Source organism: Zea mays, chromosome 5 (genome assembly GCF_902167145.1).
Source record: "Zea mays cultivar B73 chromosome 5, Zm-B73-REFERENCE-NAM-5.0, whole genome shotgun sequence".
Classification (NCBI taxonomy): Eukaryota; Viridiplantae; Streptophyta; class Magnoliopsida; order Poales; family Poaceae; genus Zea; species Zea mays.
Window position 1 is genome coordinate 182,411,956 of NC_050100.1, and position 15,949 is coordinate 182,427,904.

Below are 15,949 nucleotides of genomic sequence, written 5' to 3' on the forward strand. Positions count from 1 at the left end.
GTCGACTAATCGTGATGCTTGTTTTGGGCCACTAATCTGGTATCCGTTACATGGGTCGGCCACCATCTATGTAGCACAAACATTTTTCTGCTCTACTTGTATCAATACGGTCCACGCATTACGTAGCGCACAGTCGTGCGTGCGCCCTTCTCCAGCACCGATGCCCCTTCTCCATCGTCCTCGCCCTTCATCACAGCCGCCCTTCTCCAGCACCGCTGCCCCTTCTCCATCGTCCCCGCCCTTCTCCATTGCCGCCACCATCCTCTCCTACCGGCGTGCTATGCTCCTGAAGTCCTCCTATTATAGTCATTGACAACACCCTACAAGTTTGGCAATTTAATAATTCCTGGAGTTGAAATCAGTGTGCTGCTGTATAATCCAAGGTAAGTGATCTTTACCTTTTACTTTTAGTGAAAACATGCTTGTACATTTATATTGTGATATTGTCAATAGATCTGCTGATCTGTAATATAGTATAATGTTGTCCTGCTACAACTATAGTGTATTGTTGTCCTGCAGTCCTGCTGCAACTATATATATTGATATATATACACACACATGGTTCTGTTATAGGTGGACGACTAGGAGTCGTCTAAGCTCGACTAATCAGGTAAATCGACGACTAATCGCGATTAGTCACCTTATCGATGCTCAGACGACTAGAGTCGACTAGCCGACTTTAAAACCTTGTTGGAAATACGGTGTAGCCGAGCAACTCCAAGAGATTAGCCAAATCGTTTGTAAAGATAAATTTAACTATTATTAGAAGAAAAACATCTCTAATGAACTCTATAAACGACTCTTTAAATTTAGTAGCTCTCTATTTTTTATAGCTTCACTCGCTATGCTGAGTTCTAAATTTACAGTCTACTATTTTTCTTGTAAAATATATTACAGAGAGTAGCTAAATCAGTAAATTTGGCTAATATATATTTTTTTTGCTAAACTTAGAGTTGCTCTATCCCTATGCATACGCCCCAACGACAGAAAACGCCCGGTTCTGTGATGCTTCTCTTGCCTACTACCCATTCGCAAATCGCAACCTCAAGGTTCGAGACCTTGACTCGCGGACGCGTTTTCTGTTCGCCGAGCGCTGCAGCCGTCGAGCGGGAGTGCGGGCCGCGTTACTGCGTTAGCCGCCCCCCGCCGTCGCCTGCCTCAGCGGATCCACGCTCGGCAGGTTACTGACGCCGCCCGCCTAACTTCCACCGGTCTGGTGGAGTGGTGGGGAGATCTATCTGCCTTGGATCGATTATTCTCTACTACTTGGTAATCAAGTTATTATCTACTTATTGGTAATCAAGGAATGAGTCCTCGGACCAGCCTTTGTTCTGCACGAGCATTATAAATTAAATATAAATCTGTGTTGGCCTACCTTTTCTTTGCGAAGATAACCAAATCCGAGATTTACCTTAGGTTCCCCATGATCGCAGGTAGAAGAGAGTTTATCCACACAGGCAGCTATGTTGGAAAAGATTGGGTTGCCGCCGAAGCCGTCCATGCGAGGCGCCACCTGGGTGGTGGACGCATCCCACTGTCAGGGTTGTTCTGTTCAGTTCTCGTTGTTTACTAGGAAGGTAATCTCTTGTGTTTCTCCCTTGCAGTGATCGTACTCTGAATAGATGCTTACCCGGCAACCCTCCTTTTTCTGTTTTGTTATTCAAAACCTTAATTTAGTATTTTAGTTCTCCATAATTCCATAAAACTGACATAATTGGTTTATTTCATGGAACTTTTTTTTTGTTCTGTTACGTTTATGTATGCTGCTTATTTCCGCTCCACCACTAGCAAAACTCATGAAGTGTTGGACTACAAGTCTGCAAAGCAAATCGATTAAATAAATTCATTGATTGTTGATTGTCGAAACCATAATCACTGCGTTTGGTTCATGTTCTCCATCGTCTTTCCTTTTCTCATTTTCCGCTTGTAAATATGGCCAATCATGAAGCGAAATACTTGCTATGAAACTTTGAATCTACTGCCTAAAAATGCCCCACCTGTTTGTTTCAATAAATTAGATGCGCATTGCCATGTCCACTGTGTTTCTGAATTTGCCATCCAATTGAAAAGTGAAATAATTATTACATTATGGTCTCAGCAGGAGTTGTGTTTACTTTTGTGTATTTGACATGTAGCACCATTGCCAAAGATGTGGGGGCTTGTTCTGCAGCAGCTGCACCCAGCAGAGGATGGTTTTACGTGGACAGGGTGATTCACCTGTTAGAATTTGTGATCCTTGCAAAAAGCTTGAGGAAGAAGCACGCCATGAGTTGAGATATGGGCACAAAAATAGAGCTACAAGAGGTTCATTTCCTTTTCCTTATTCTTCTGATCACTCACGTGTTTCAGTGAATATATGTGATTTGGTTGACACTACTGCTATGAAATATGTTTAAATAGTACATTTGTGGAAATCATAATAGCAATCAAGGCCTGTTGTTTAAAATCTGACTATCAGCATGGAAACCAATGGGGATGCAGTTTAAGTCGAAATTTGGCTATCGTCATAATATAGAACACATTTGACCATTTTGGATGCTTGGGCACAAGGTTTGGACTGGTTGTTTTTTACATTTGATTATGCTTTATGGGAACTATATCCTTATGCTCTGAAACACAGATGCTTGTAATGATGGTGCTTGCAGCTTCTCACTAGCGAACAATTAAACAGTTTTGACAATATTTTGTTCATCTCAGGGAAATCATTTTATTCTGTGGTTTACGGTTTACCTTTTGTCAGCTACAACTACAAGTGACTTGCAGCCTAACCACTTGCAACAAAATAAGTTTGATCTTTGATCTGATATACTTACAAAATCTATTCGTACATATGTAAAGGTGTAACTTTTTCATATTTCTATATTATACACAGTATTTTGATTATCATTATATTGCACATGAAAAATTCTCAAATTACAATCTATGGGAGCTAACATATATTGTGGATTTATTCAAATAAAATAGTGTGTTATGCATGCATGAGACTGATCTATGATAAATGGTGCACAATCAAACCAAGAAAACTTTTTGGTGTTACCATGCAGACATTTTTAATTTGTAATATGTCATCTATTTCTACAGCTACCACAAAATCTGCTTCGAAACCAGAGGATGAAATTCTAAGTGAAATTCTTGGAGGTGGAGAGCGTATCCAATCTCTGGATTCTTTGCTTCCTGGGAGAACCACAAGCAGTGCCAGTACCTCCAGACGAACTTCTTCTAACCTCAGTACGGACGCAAAAGGAGATGAAAGCCTTTCTGCTGAAGCACACAATTATGAACTTAACAATACCGCATCTATTTTCACCCCAGAGGAGTTGCGCCAACATGCTGTAGAAGAGAAGAAAAGGTACAAAACTTTAAAATCAGAAGGTAAACCAGAGGAAGCACTGCGGGCTTTCAAGCATGGTAAAGAACTTGAGAAGCAAGCTGCAGCCCTGGAATTAGAATTGAGAAGGACTAGGAGAATGGCTACAAAAGCGACTAACATCTCTTCTGCTGTTGGTACTTCGATGACTGCTGGTTCTGATGAGGTTGAAACAAAAAGGTCTTCAACTGGGAAAAAGATTAAGAAAGAAAAGAATGATCTTGCCTCTGAGCTCAGAGATCTAGGCTGGTCAGATGCAGACCTTCGTGATGAAACAAAGGCTGCCCCTATGAGTCTGGAGGGAGAGTTGACACAGATTCTTAGAGAGGTGGCCCCTAAACCATTGGAGGGCAAGAGAACAGGTGGTATCGATAAATCTCAGGTTAATGCTCTGAAGAGGCAAGCTTTACTGCTAAAGCGGGAAGGTAGGCTTGCTGAAGCAAAGGAAGAGCTCAAGAAGGCTAAAATTTTGGAAAAACAACTTGAGGAACAGGAGATTCTAGGTGAAGCAGAAAACTCAGATGATGATTTGGCTGCTATTATTCGGAACATGGACGACGATAAGAATGATGACATATTTATAGATGATTCAAAGTTCCCAGCTTTCAACTTTGAACAAATTATGGTTGCCTCTAATGATCTTGCCACTGATGGTCACTTTGACGTTACAGATGATGACATGAATGACCCAGATATGGCTGCTGCTCTAAAATCATTTGGCTGGAGTGAGGAGGATGACAAACAGTTGGAAAATCTCGAACCTGTTTCTTCAAATCAAGAGGGGCTAAAGGAGCAAGTACTTTCTCTAAAAAGAGAGGCTGTTGCAAACAGAAGGTCTGGTAATGTTGTAGAAGCCATGTCATTGCTTAAAAAGGCAAAGCTACTAGAGAAGGATCTCAAAACTGAAGAGCCAGACTCAAAGGTTCCTTCTCTAGAAAGGCAGAAAACTACACATGCAGAAGATGCCACTTATGCAGGGACGAATGTCCGACCTATACCAACACCAAAAAGTAAGCTTGCAATTCAGCGAGAACTGTTGGCTCTGAAGAAGAAGGCACTAGCTTTGAGGAGGGAAGGGAAGGTGGATGAGTCTGAGGAAGAGCTGAGAAAGGGTAGTGTTCTTGAAAAGCAGCTTGAAGAGCTTGAAAATTCTTCCAAACCACCTGTAGCAAAGGAAACCAGGAGCTTTCCATCTAATCCCCCGTACAAAGTTGAACCCCCAAATATCAATCTTGCTGATGAGGTATATGAACCTGAGGTTACAGACAAGGATATGCAGGATCCAGCATTGCTGTCGGTGCTGAAAAATATGGGATGGGAAGATGCTGGTTCAGATTCTGTGGAAACAACTGACAAAGCATCATTTTCTGCACATGTAGTTCATCATAAATCATCAAAAACTAAGGGCCAGCTTCAGAAGGAATTGCTTGGTATAAAAAGGAAGGCTCTTGCCCTCAGAAGGGGAGGGAAAAACACTGAAGCTGAGGAGGAACTTGAGAAGGCTAAGGTGTTGGAGCAGCAACTTGCAGAGATGGAAGAATCAAATAACTTGAGTGCTAGTCAAGGTGTTACTACTGCTGGCGGGGACGAAATATTGCTAGTGCATGCATCTGAATCTGGTACGCCAGTGGTTACTCTGTGTGGTTCTCCAAGTAAACCGCAGATTGAGACAACCAATCCTAATCAAGGTGATGTGGGAGAAGAAAGTAGAGCTGGAAGGTCTCCAGCCTTGTCGCAGCCAGCTTTTACTGATCCGTTGGGATCTGAAAAAGGGTCACATTCACCTTCTGTAGTACATGATCGTAATGAGCATCAGAAAACACAAGGAGATGATACTCTTAAAGATGAGATATTACTTCATAAGAGAAAAGCAGTTGCCTTTAAGAGAGAAGGGAAGATGGCAGAAGCTAGAGAAGAATTGAAACTGGCAAAACAATTAGAAAAGCACCTTGAAGGTGCTCAACAAGACACCATGGATGGTGTGGGTGACTCCATTACTCCTGCTGTGGAACAGAACAGTTTGGTCCAACAACCTGCTAGCTCCAGCAATCACACTGACGACATAACTTCTCCCCCTCCTGCACAAGCGAGCAAGCGGACGCAACCTCAGAAAGCAATGTCCAGCCGGGATCGTCTCAAAATCCAGCGTGAATCCCTGGCTCATAAGCGCAACGCCCTCAAGTTGCGGAGAGAAGGAAAGACTGCAGAAGCAGATGCAGAATTTGAACTGGCCAAGGAGCTAGAGAGCCAACTGGAAGAGTCAGACAACCAAAGCTCGAGCTCCGGGGGAAAGTCAAGTGAACCAAACGACACGAGCGTCGAGAATCTCCTTGATCCTCAGATCATGTCTGCCCTAAGATCCATTGGTTGGAGTGACATGGATTTATCCATGCAATCCTCTAGTGCACAACCTCTGAAACCTGTGCAGTCCTCAAGTTCTCAACCTCCGCAAAAAGTGGAAGCCAAGTCATCTGTTGCCGCGACCAGCAAACCTCAGAGCGAGAGAAGTCAACTTGAAGAACAGATCAAGGCGGAGAAACTGAAAGCGCTTAACTTGAAGCGGGAAGGGAAACAAGCAGAGGCCCTGGAGGCCCTTCGCTCGGCAAAGCGACTGGAGAAGAAGTTGAACTCAGCTTAAGCCAATCACACCCTCCCAGATTGCTCTTGTTCTTTTGTCAATTGTTCGTTTTGGTTACCTGACATCCCAAGCGTTCCAGCTAGAACAGAGAATCATATCGAGTCCTATGGCCCTGATTGGCACAGCTTGTGAGCTTTGAGCACCATAAACTTATGTCCTGTTTGTGTTCGAGCTATGAGCAGTCCCTTTCATGTATGTATAAATAAAATCTGATGGACGGAGATTATTTTCACGAATTCGTGTATACACAATGTTAGGGGAATGTCAATTAAGTTGGAATCTGAACATTTCATATGTTAGTCATTTGATAATAATGTTTTCCAAGCTCACAACGTATGCTACTGTATTTGACATTTTCACAGGATTCTAATACTAATAGTTCTTGTGTCCTTGCCTCGTGGTATTTTATTCAACTCACTTTATAAAATGGGCTGTTGATCTGTACTAACGGTGATGTAAAAAAATACTATTACAAGAAAAATATTTACAAAAAGTTTGTACCAAAACTAAGGTGGTAAGGCCTGAGCTGTTATCTCCACGGGCTGGCCAAAACCGTGTATATAGCCCACAGGGCCACAGGCCCAGTCGAAACCTTCGCGCGGTGATGGAGCACGCGCACGCGACCTCGACACGCACGCAGCAGCCAGCAGGTGACCGCCGTCACGCGACCGCTTCCCACACTCCCTTCCCCACCAGCCGAAACCGAGGCTGACGCTGCGCGAGCCAACCGGCGGTGATGCAGGCGGCAGTCGGCCACCGCGGCGCCAACCTTGGCTCCCCGTCACTCTCGCGCTTCCGGTATGGCTTCCGCCTCCCCGGCCGGTCCCGCCTCTTCTCTGGTAAGCCGCTAAACCCCCGAGGCCCCAGGTTGTGTGGTCTTACCTTGGCTGCTTCGATTGATTCGCTTTCCGTGTTGATGCGAGAGTAGAGGGCGTGGCGGCGGCGTCACTCCGCGTCGGCTCTCTGCCCCAGCCACGGACCCATGGCAGCGGCGGTTTCGCGCACCTCGGGGCCATGGGTGGGGAGGCGCCGAGGCTGCCGCACGCCCTCAGGAGAATGCTTATCGATCATCAGGTGCGTTCGATTACGCTTTCGCTTGCTGCAGTGAGAGTTGAATCGATCGAAATGTGAACCAAATACTTGAAATTTCACGTGATGTGGGGTACTGTGGCAATGCATAAGCCCACATGGAGCACTGAGTCTTCTAGGTGACACACACACACTGACATTGCAACTGAATACCCTGTTGATGTGGCTATGGCTACGGTGTACATAGAGTCATAGATTAGATAGCTTATTCAATCAGAGGCACTTACATTTTGCTTGTTCCTCGGCAGTTTGTACGATCATTTTGCCCACCAACTGTAACTAGTTTGTGAATCGCAACCAGACAGAAATATGGGCTTACATAATTGCATCTGAAGTAAGCAGAATTTCTGATCAGCGTGAACAAAGAGGCTTGTCGCAGGATTCTATGCGGCGGTTTAGGGCACAGTGAGCATAATCTACAAATTTTGCATACATTTACAAAACTTTGAGCGGTTTAGGGCATTTACATTCCACTAGTGGAGTGTATTCTTGCTTGTCTTTGCTTTGACATGCTGTTCTGCTCTCCGTTCAGTTGTGTTGCAGTGTGGATGCTGACCTGGCATTATCTCTGCACTTGAAATTTGCCACTGCAGAAAATGGCATGTCCCAACCTTCTGAAAGCTGCTGTACTTTCAACCATGACATTGCTTTCTGTACCTCTTGAGGCGTCAGCGGAGATGTGCCAGCCACCTAGTTCTTTCGCCAATATGCCAATTTTTATTGTTGTAGCACTAATAGGAGCTGCTGTTGGCGGTAAGATATCTGAACATGTGTGCTCGTTCGCATCATTGCTTCTTGCATGCAAAGTTGATGTAGAGGGATGTTACTTAGCCGCTAAAATTTTTCCTCTCTGATTTTTCACATGTAGGATTATTAGCACGCCAAAGAAAGGCGGAATTGAAGCGGCTCAATAATCAACTTCGCCAGATCAATGCAGCACTTAGAAGGCAGGCACAGATTGAGTCATTTGCGCCTGGCCTTACTTATGCGCCAGTTGGGAGAACAAATGAAACTGATGTTATTGTTGACCCAAGGAAGCAGCAGTTGGTCACAAACCTGAGAAATGGGAAGAATTACATGAGGAATCAAGATCTTGATAAGGCTATAGTGGAGTTCAGAACAGCTCTGGAGCTTGCAGAGAGCATAGGTGATCGTTTTGAAGAAAAGAAAGCTGCCCGAGGACTAGGTTATTTTTCTCCCTGTAATCACTTTTATTTATATTTTTGTTATCATAGGTGATGAACAGTGCATAAATAATCTAACGTGTGCTGCCCTAAAAAACGCATATATGCTTTCCTAGATCCCATAAAAATGGTCAGTCAGGTTACACAATATTAATCAGCACAACGTAGTAGACTGATGGAGATGGAGAACTAGCGCTGATGTCCTAACTTTGGCACCAAGCATTAGCTAAGTAGTGGATATTTGTATATAAAAACTGAAAATGACTGAAATGTATGGTGGTGTCTACTTGTTTCACCTAGGTTGCATTTTCTTGCTATTGTGTTTCAGTTGCTTCTGCATGAGATGACTGTTGTCCCGCATTGAATTTTGAATAATTCCTTTATTTATGGTAAGCAAAGATTTATTTGCCAAACCTTTAGGAGAATGATTGCCAGGTGAAAATCTTCAAGTAAAATTTCGAAGTAGTTTTTTTTGGCAAATCCCATTAGATGGTAGATTTTGCAGTTGGGTGGGTACCGAAGATGTTATCTAGCTTCTTACTGAATACTTTATTTGCTTGTATCCCTGCTCTCGAATTGGAGATCTGCACATCTGAAATAAGTGGAAACAAATTTTAATGTGAACTAGTAGCATAATTTATATCTACTGGAAAGCTATTGCTCAGCATAAGGTGACTTTTGGTTTTTAAGGATGAATTTAATGTCTTCCAAACTTTTGTCTTTTTTTGGGAGATATCAAACTTCTTTTGATTAGTTTCCTCCAACGAACAAAGTCATGTAGTTTGTTGAGGTTGCTTTAGCTTACACCAGTGTTTAATGTTTTTTTTTTCCAGAAGCATAATCTTTTGTCGACCTTCTTTGTAGTTCCAATTTCTAGCATTAAATACACAGCAGATGCAAACATCGCCAAATCGCAATGGATCGTTGAGCCTTCAGATAGCTACATACTGTAGGGTTTTTTTTTTCATCTGCATGCGTGCTTAGCCTGTAACTTTGGAGATTTATTTACATGCCGGAGATCACTTGAAGCAAATTCTGTTGTGAACTAGTAATGGACCTTATATCAACTGACTGCAATAGTTCTTAGCATAAGATGACTAATGTTTGAAACCTACGGTTGAGTTTGTCTCCCGTGAACCAACCTATGTGATTTGTTCTGGTTGTACTGGTTTATAGTGGTGCTTTACTTTTTATGATCATGGACGATTTTTTTGTTTGTCAACCTTGTTTATCATCCCCATAGAAAAGAATTGCACTCTAGCTGTATGTAAGCTTCATTCAGGCAGAGACGCAAATCGTGGAACGCTAGCTGTTTTTACTCATGAAGTCGATCTGTGCGAGCTGGGGATTTCCTCACACGCTATCTATTTGGCTTTCTGGCTAGGCGCATCGCTGCAGAGGCTCGGGAAGTACCGAGAAGCAATGAGACAGTACAGCAAGGTTCTGGAGCTGTCCAAGGAGACAGGTGAAGATTCCGGCTGCACCGAGGCCTACGGTGCCATAGCGGACTGCTACACCGAGCTGGGCGACCTGGAGCGAGCGGCGAAGGTGTATGACAAGTACATATCGAGGCTGCAGCCCGGCGAGTAAGGTAGATTTCTTTACAGACGAGACAGCGAGTTCCTTCCCGTTCGTTGAGTTTTGCGTTTTGTCGGTCTTGTTAAACTCACTGCAGGTATTGGATTGTTTTGAGAACGATTTTAATATTCGTATATAAATAACTATTGATTTAATCAAAAAAATAAAAATAAATCACAACGCACTCGCCCAGCTAGTCTCCATCCGTGTTTTACTTAAAAAGAAAGGTGAATCGTTGAATGTGAACACCGAAAATGCACGTACCAGTCCGTTTGCGGTGTCTGGTGTGTGTTTGGTTATGGAACAGTTGGGACAGCTACATCATCTCTCGTTCCTCCATTTTTGATTTCAGAGGTAGAGACAACACTAGAATAATCTTGTAACCTCGGAATCTAAACAAGGGGCGCCCTAGAGCGGCGGGACGTATTTTGGGTGAGAGTCACGACTCACGAGCCGTGCGCGCGCGAGAGAGGGGCAGACCGTTACTGCAGGCGCGTTCGTGTCGACCTCCACACGCGATAGTGCCTAGCTGCAGCTAGTTGCCTACACAGCGACGGGCAGCTGGGTGAGCTGCCTGTGTCCGGTTTGTTGGCCGCCGTGTAGGAACAAATAAAATAAAGAGAGCGCACGCGTATCAACCTCTCCTCACTACTATACTTGATCGTCGTCTCTTCCCGTCTCACGCACATACATACGCGCCCTTATCTGCTCCATCCGCTGCCGGTATAGTATAAATAGCACCGCCTCGACCTGCTAAACTGATCGCCCACCAGCGGCTAGCTGCGACATCCCATCGATCCACACATCAATACAATATAATCTAATGGCGTCCAAGGCTCTGTTCCTCCTCGCCATCCTGCTGCTAGCGACGTCGGCCGCCGTGCTCGCCGCCGCGGCGGAGCAAACTCGTGCGTTCGTTGGACACTATTCCAGTTTTTTTCCTCCGTTCTCTCTTCTTTGTCAATATAATCAATACTCATACATATGAGATATGACGATCTGTATGCTATTATATTCCTTCGTCATCACCCACCACTCAGATGAAAACAACGAGAAGATGGTGGCGAGGAGCAAGGACGCCGCCGCCGGCGTGATGAAGCAGCAGGAACGGCGCGGCGGCGGATCAGACGAGTACGGCCACGCCTGCGAGTACGGCTGCTGCCACCACGTATTCCATGGAGGATGCCAGAAGTGCTGCCCGCCGCCACCCGGCGCTGCAGGTGGCCGACCGCAGGAGGTTAAGAACTAGTAGACGTCTACACCCGCCGGCCGGCCGCTGCCATGCATGCATGACGCCGGGAGTGGACCGGAGCTGTACCGTACGTACCACTGCGCCGCGCTCGCGCGCGTGCCAACAACGTACGTGGCGAGAATAATCATCATCTCCTTTAATTTTGTTAAATAACACGTACGGCTCGGCTGTAGCTAGGTACGTAACAGCTTCCCTTAATATATACCGTCGACCGACTTGCTTTTGTATGTGTATAACGGGGGCGTACGTGCGTGTTATATACGTATATATAGGCGTACATGCGTACGTCTTTCGCGCTGCTGGAGTGCTGGTTCGCACGAGTATATATACACAACATGCATGCATGATACATGCCGTAGCACCTTATCCCAATTAATATCTATATCTACACTTCTATATTTTCTTTTCGTCTAAAAAGAGAAGGATTAATCTCTGAAAGGCATGCCACATATGTGCAGTGGCGGAGCTAGCCCGTAACCGGAGCCTGGGCACCATTATAAATTTCTAAATTATTTCTAAAGTATATATTCAATATAGACTAGTAAATTTCAAGAGAATAGATATAAAATACAAACATTCAAGCAAACAATGACTTAGTGCTAAAAAATTTAAACGTAGCACGGTAAATACCTCAAGATGGTAGAGAACGAGACAAATTCATCTTTCTAGTCTTCATGCCTTGAAACCGTCGCAATGGTAGAGTCATCAAGTTCTTTGAATATTTCCCGCTCGATGTAGCACACCATCAAATGATTGAACCACTCATCAGCCATCTTGTTTCGTAAATTAGTCTTGATAATTTTCATTGCTGAAAATGCCCTTTCAACAGATGTTGTGGACACCGGTAATATTAATGCCAATTCAATAAGTCTATAAACCAATGGAAAAACCTTATGTTTCTCTGTCTCAACCATCTTAGAAGCCAAACTAGCAATATCAGTGCAAGTAGAGAATGTTGCATGCCTTCTTACTTGAAGAATATAAGCCTGAAGTTGCTGTCTAATTTGTGCAAAGTCACTAGTAGAGAAATCAGCATCATAAATCTGAGCACCTCGAACAAGGCTATCTATATCAAACCTAGAGAAGTTATTCTTTGGATCAAGACATGAGAAACATGTCAATATCTCAATAGTGGATTCTCCAAATCGATTATTCATCTCAACACATATTTTATCAAGAACAACAAAGAAAATCCCGACACGATAATGATGAAGGAAAGTAGTAGTTTCATTTCGGCGCTTTGCACGACCTCTGACTGGTATTTCATCCATCATATTTGGCACCGAAATATTCTTTTGCTCACAATATATCTTAGCCTCATCAAACACTTCATCCCAACCACTCTCCCTCAATGTGGCTAATTGAGCTTTCACATCTTGGATTAGCTCCATAGCATGAACTATATTTATATCTTTTCTTTGTAAGATATGAGAAAGCTCATTTGTGATAGCAAACAATTTTAGCATAAGCTTCATAATGAAAACAAACTCAAAAGACTCCATTTTCTCAAGCAACCCCGCAGCTGGAGAAGGACCACGAATATCTTTGTCAACCATCTCAAGCACCTCAGTAACTGAGTTCCACATTAGCTCCAATCGGATAAGGGTTATGTGATGTGAACCCCATCTAGTGTCCCCAGGTCTAGCAAGACCGATCTGTTGATGTTTTCCTGTACCCGATTCAATCTCCAAGGAATCAAGTTGCCGCAAAATGTTGTTATGATGGCTTTCAACCAATGCATCTCTTCTTTTGCATGAAGCGCTTGTTGTGGTCACAATTAAAGAGACATACTCAAAGAAATCATGAATAGCCGAGCAACAGCTAGAAACAGAAACAATGACTAACTGTAACCGACGGGCAAAGCAATGGACATAAAAAGCATGTGGATTTTCATCTAAAATCTTTTTCTGTAGCCCATTAAATTCACCCCTCATATTTGAAGCTCCATCATATCCTTGTCCACGTATCCTAGAGATGGATAAATTATACTTATCAAGGATGTCAAATAACGCTACCTTTAATGCTTCAGATGTAGTATCAACGACATGATGTAAAGTAAGGAATCGTTCCACGACCTTCCCTTTAACATCAACATACCTAAATCAAGGATAGGATTATGTCATACAACATTATAATTATAAAATAGTGACAATCGACAAGTTTAGTGCATATACCTTAGCATCACTGCCATTTGCTCTTTCACAGATATGTCCCGTGACTCGTCAATAAGAATAGAAAATTTTCTATCTTCAATCTCTCCCATGATCACATCTACAATTTCTTCTGCACTACATCTTGCAATATCTTTTTGAATATTAGGAGAAGTCATCTTGCAATTCATTGCACCACGACTAAAAGCTTTCCTCACAATTTCATTCTTATCTTTGTACCAATCTATCATCTCTAGAAAATTACCTCTATTCAAAGATGTTGAAGACTCATCATGTCCACGAAAAGCCATGCCTTGTGCAATTAGAAACTTTGAACATTCTAGAGATGAAGTCAAGCGGATTCGATACAATTCCTCTGCTTCTTCAGTAGCACGACTAAGCTGACTTGAGATGCTTTGTCTTTGATTTTGAAAATCATCAAAATGCTTAACACACTTATTATGAGCACTACTCACTCCACCAACATGCTCAGGTAATGCTTTGTATGCATGCTTCCAATCATTAAATCCCATTTTATTAAACACATCATATCCAAATATTTTTGCCCTTCCTCGCTCTTTAAAAAGGAAGCAATAGAAACAAAATGCTACATCTTTGTACTCGCTGTATTCTAGCCAATTATAATTTATATACCAAGATTTAGAAAATGCTCTTTTCTTTGCATTATTTCCAAATTGCTTCAAAGGAAACTTCAGAATAGGTTGAGTTGGTCCTTTTTGAATGTAAGCTCTTCTAACTTGATCTCGAATTTCAGGACGAAACTCATAAATTTGTTTTCTAAGTGCCGGGTCACTTACAATATCATCCAGATTAAATCCATATCCATGGTTACTATCTTGAGGTGGAGCAGAAGGTTGAAGTGGAGGAGGTGGTGGTGGGTGACTGCCTTGTGCTATCAAATACCTCCTCATCCTAGAAAATTAGCAATCCAAAATTCACAGCATGTAAATACTTAAATTAAATCAAATGTTCAATCAAGTAATCAACCATCAATAATGTGAATATGGCACTGTGCCTGGTGGCGGCGACGTGGCGTCAGGCTTGGGCGCGCCGCGCGTGGAGTTGTGCCTGGGCGCTCTCCTGGGCGCTGGCCGCTCGCCTGGGCGCTGGGCCGCTGGCCGCTCGCCTGGAGGCTGGAGCCTTGGACGCTGGCTGCGGTGGCGCTGTGCGGAAGCTGCGGAGCTGCGCCTGCGGATGGAAATCAAGAAATGGAATAATAGATGACCTAGCCTGATAGCCTATTAGCCTCCACTGCATTATTGAGCCTAATTAAACAGGCTGAACCACCGAAGCCCGGGCACATGCCCTGGCTTGCCGGGCTATGCGTCCGCCACTGCATATGTGTCCAAGCACACGATCTAGATCATCAGGCCGTCCGCGGCGCACGCTTATCCCCCCCTCCCCCTCGACAGCAGAGCTAGGCTACGGTAGCCCACTAGGAGCCGCAGCGGAAGCTCTCCCTCTCCCTCTCCCGCTAATCTTGTCTTGAGCTTTAAGGCTATGTGCAACGGTTTCCTTTAAACTTCACCCCTCTATATCTTACTTTTATGTCACGTCATACAGATTCCACCTTCTACTTTTCTCTCTCCCGCAATGTTACCTCTAAATTCTCTTCCTATACCCCACTAAAACCATAAAATATTATTTTACATACCTTCTTATCATCTAATATCATTTTTTTCTCAACTAATACATAATGGTGTGCACAAAATTTGATGCAATGGGGTCGGCATAGTCCACCATTTATCTGGCGTGTTGTGGCTTGCAGCAAGGGGGTAGGGGAGGGGGTAGAGGCAGGCGATGCACTGTACCGTGGTTGCGACGCTAAATTGCTACAGGATTAGGGGATGTGGTGTAGGGTGAAGCGTTGCAACCAGTCTAAGGGTGTGCGTTTGGTTGGTGAGCCAACTAAAATGGAGCGGCTCTATTCCGGTTTCTAAGAATAGAGCCATTTTATTTTGTGTTTGGCAATCAGAACGGAACCGCTCCATTTTTTTGTTTGGTTGAAGAGTAGAATAAAGCAGAGCCATTCCGTTTATTGTTTGGTTGGAGAGCCATATAAGTGTGGAGAGAGAAGAGGAAGGAGAGCGCTTGCATCCGGTCGTTTTGGTGGAGCGGGAGCATTCTAAATATTTGCTATATATAGACTTCAGAGCCGCTCCACTCCTTTTCCGTTGGAAACCAAACATCTATAAAACAGGAATGGAGCCACTCCGTTCTACCCCGTTGTTCAACCAAACATACCATTAACACTTTGATGTTCTCGTGTTTTGTGCCCACAAATAATTGTTAGTATAGAAAAAATTATAATGAATAATATGTAGGTGTATGAAATGATATTTTATGGTTGTATTGGGGTATAGAGAGAGAATTTATAGAGAATCGTTGCGAACAACCTGGGATACTCATCAGAAGAATGATGAGTGTGTGACTACCACAACACTAGAATAGCATCGAACATCAGTCGATATAAATAAATAAATATATGTTGACATATTGTCAATCGATAAAAACAATCCATAGATCATTAGTCGTTATAATTATATGTTCCGACAAACTATCAGTCGGTATATATATTTACAGCAGTGTCTTGGGTATATGTAATGACAAACTATCCGTGGGCATATAGATTGAGTCATCTCCCGCCATAGAGCCCACTCGCGCTATTTT

General features: G+C 43.5%; 3 protein-coding genes across 4 annotated transcripts; 2 read left to right on the top strand and 1 right to left on the bottom strand.

The window, feature by feature from the left end:
- The first annotated feature begins 1,019 nt into the window (after nucleotides 1–1,019).
- On the top strand, nucleotides 1,020–6,237 carry LOC100278158 (phosphoinositide binding). The gene is made up of 4 exons (NM_001350952.1): nucleotides 1,020–1,269; nucleotides 1,434–1,577; nucleotides 2,136–2,304; nucleotides 3,082–6,237. The coding sequence occupies exons 2-4, from the start codon at nucleotides 1,464–1,466 to the stop codon at nucleotides 6,003–6,005; spliced, it is 3,207 nt and encodes a 1,068-aa protein (NP_001337881.1). The 5' UTR covers nucleotides 1,020–1,269; nucleotides 1,434–1,463; the 3' UTR covers nucleotides 6,006–6,237.
- Nucleotides 6,238–6,461: 224 nt separating this feature from the next.
- LOC100193191 (uncharacterized) lies at nucleotides 6,462–10,033 on the top strand. Of its 2 annotated transcripts, none has more exons than XM_008682903.4 (5): nucleotides 6,462–6,844; nucleotides 6,934–7,079; nucleotides 7,688–7,847; nucleotides 7,963–8,280; nucleotides 9,677–10,033. In XM_008682903.4, exons 1-5 carry the CDS (start codon nucleotides 6,742–6,744, stop codon nucleotides 9,745–9,747), a joined length of 798 nt encoding a protein of 265 aa, XP_008681125.1. In that variant the 5' UTR covers nucleotides 6,462–6,741; the 3' UTR covers nucleotides 9,748–10,033. The 2 variants fall into 2 exon arrangements, with proteins under 2 accessions (XP_008681125.1, NP_001131818.1); NM_001138346.1 differs by having other exon boundaries at nucleotides 6,637–6,844; nucleotides 9,663–10,009.
- Nucleotides 10,034–11,773: 1,740 nt separating this feature from the next.
- On the bottom strand, nucleotides 11,774–14,190 carry LOC103628729 (zinc finger MYM-type protein 1-like). Its single transcript, XM_020538199.1, has 2 exons — nucleotides 13,283–14,190; nucleotides 11,774–13,205 (listed from the first exon to the last, which is right to left on the bottom strand). Exons 1-2 carry the CDS (start codon nucleotides 14,188–14,190, stop codon nucleotides 11,774–11,776), a joined length of 2,340 nt encoding a protein of 779 aa, XP_020393788.1.
- Between the last annotated feature and the right edge of the window lie 1,759 nt (nucleotides 14,191–15,949).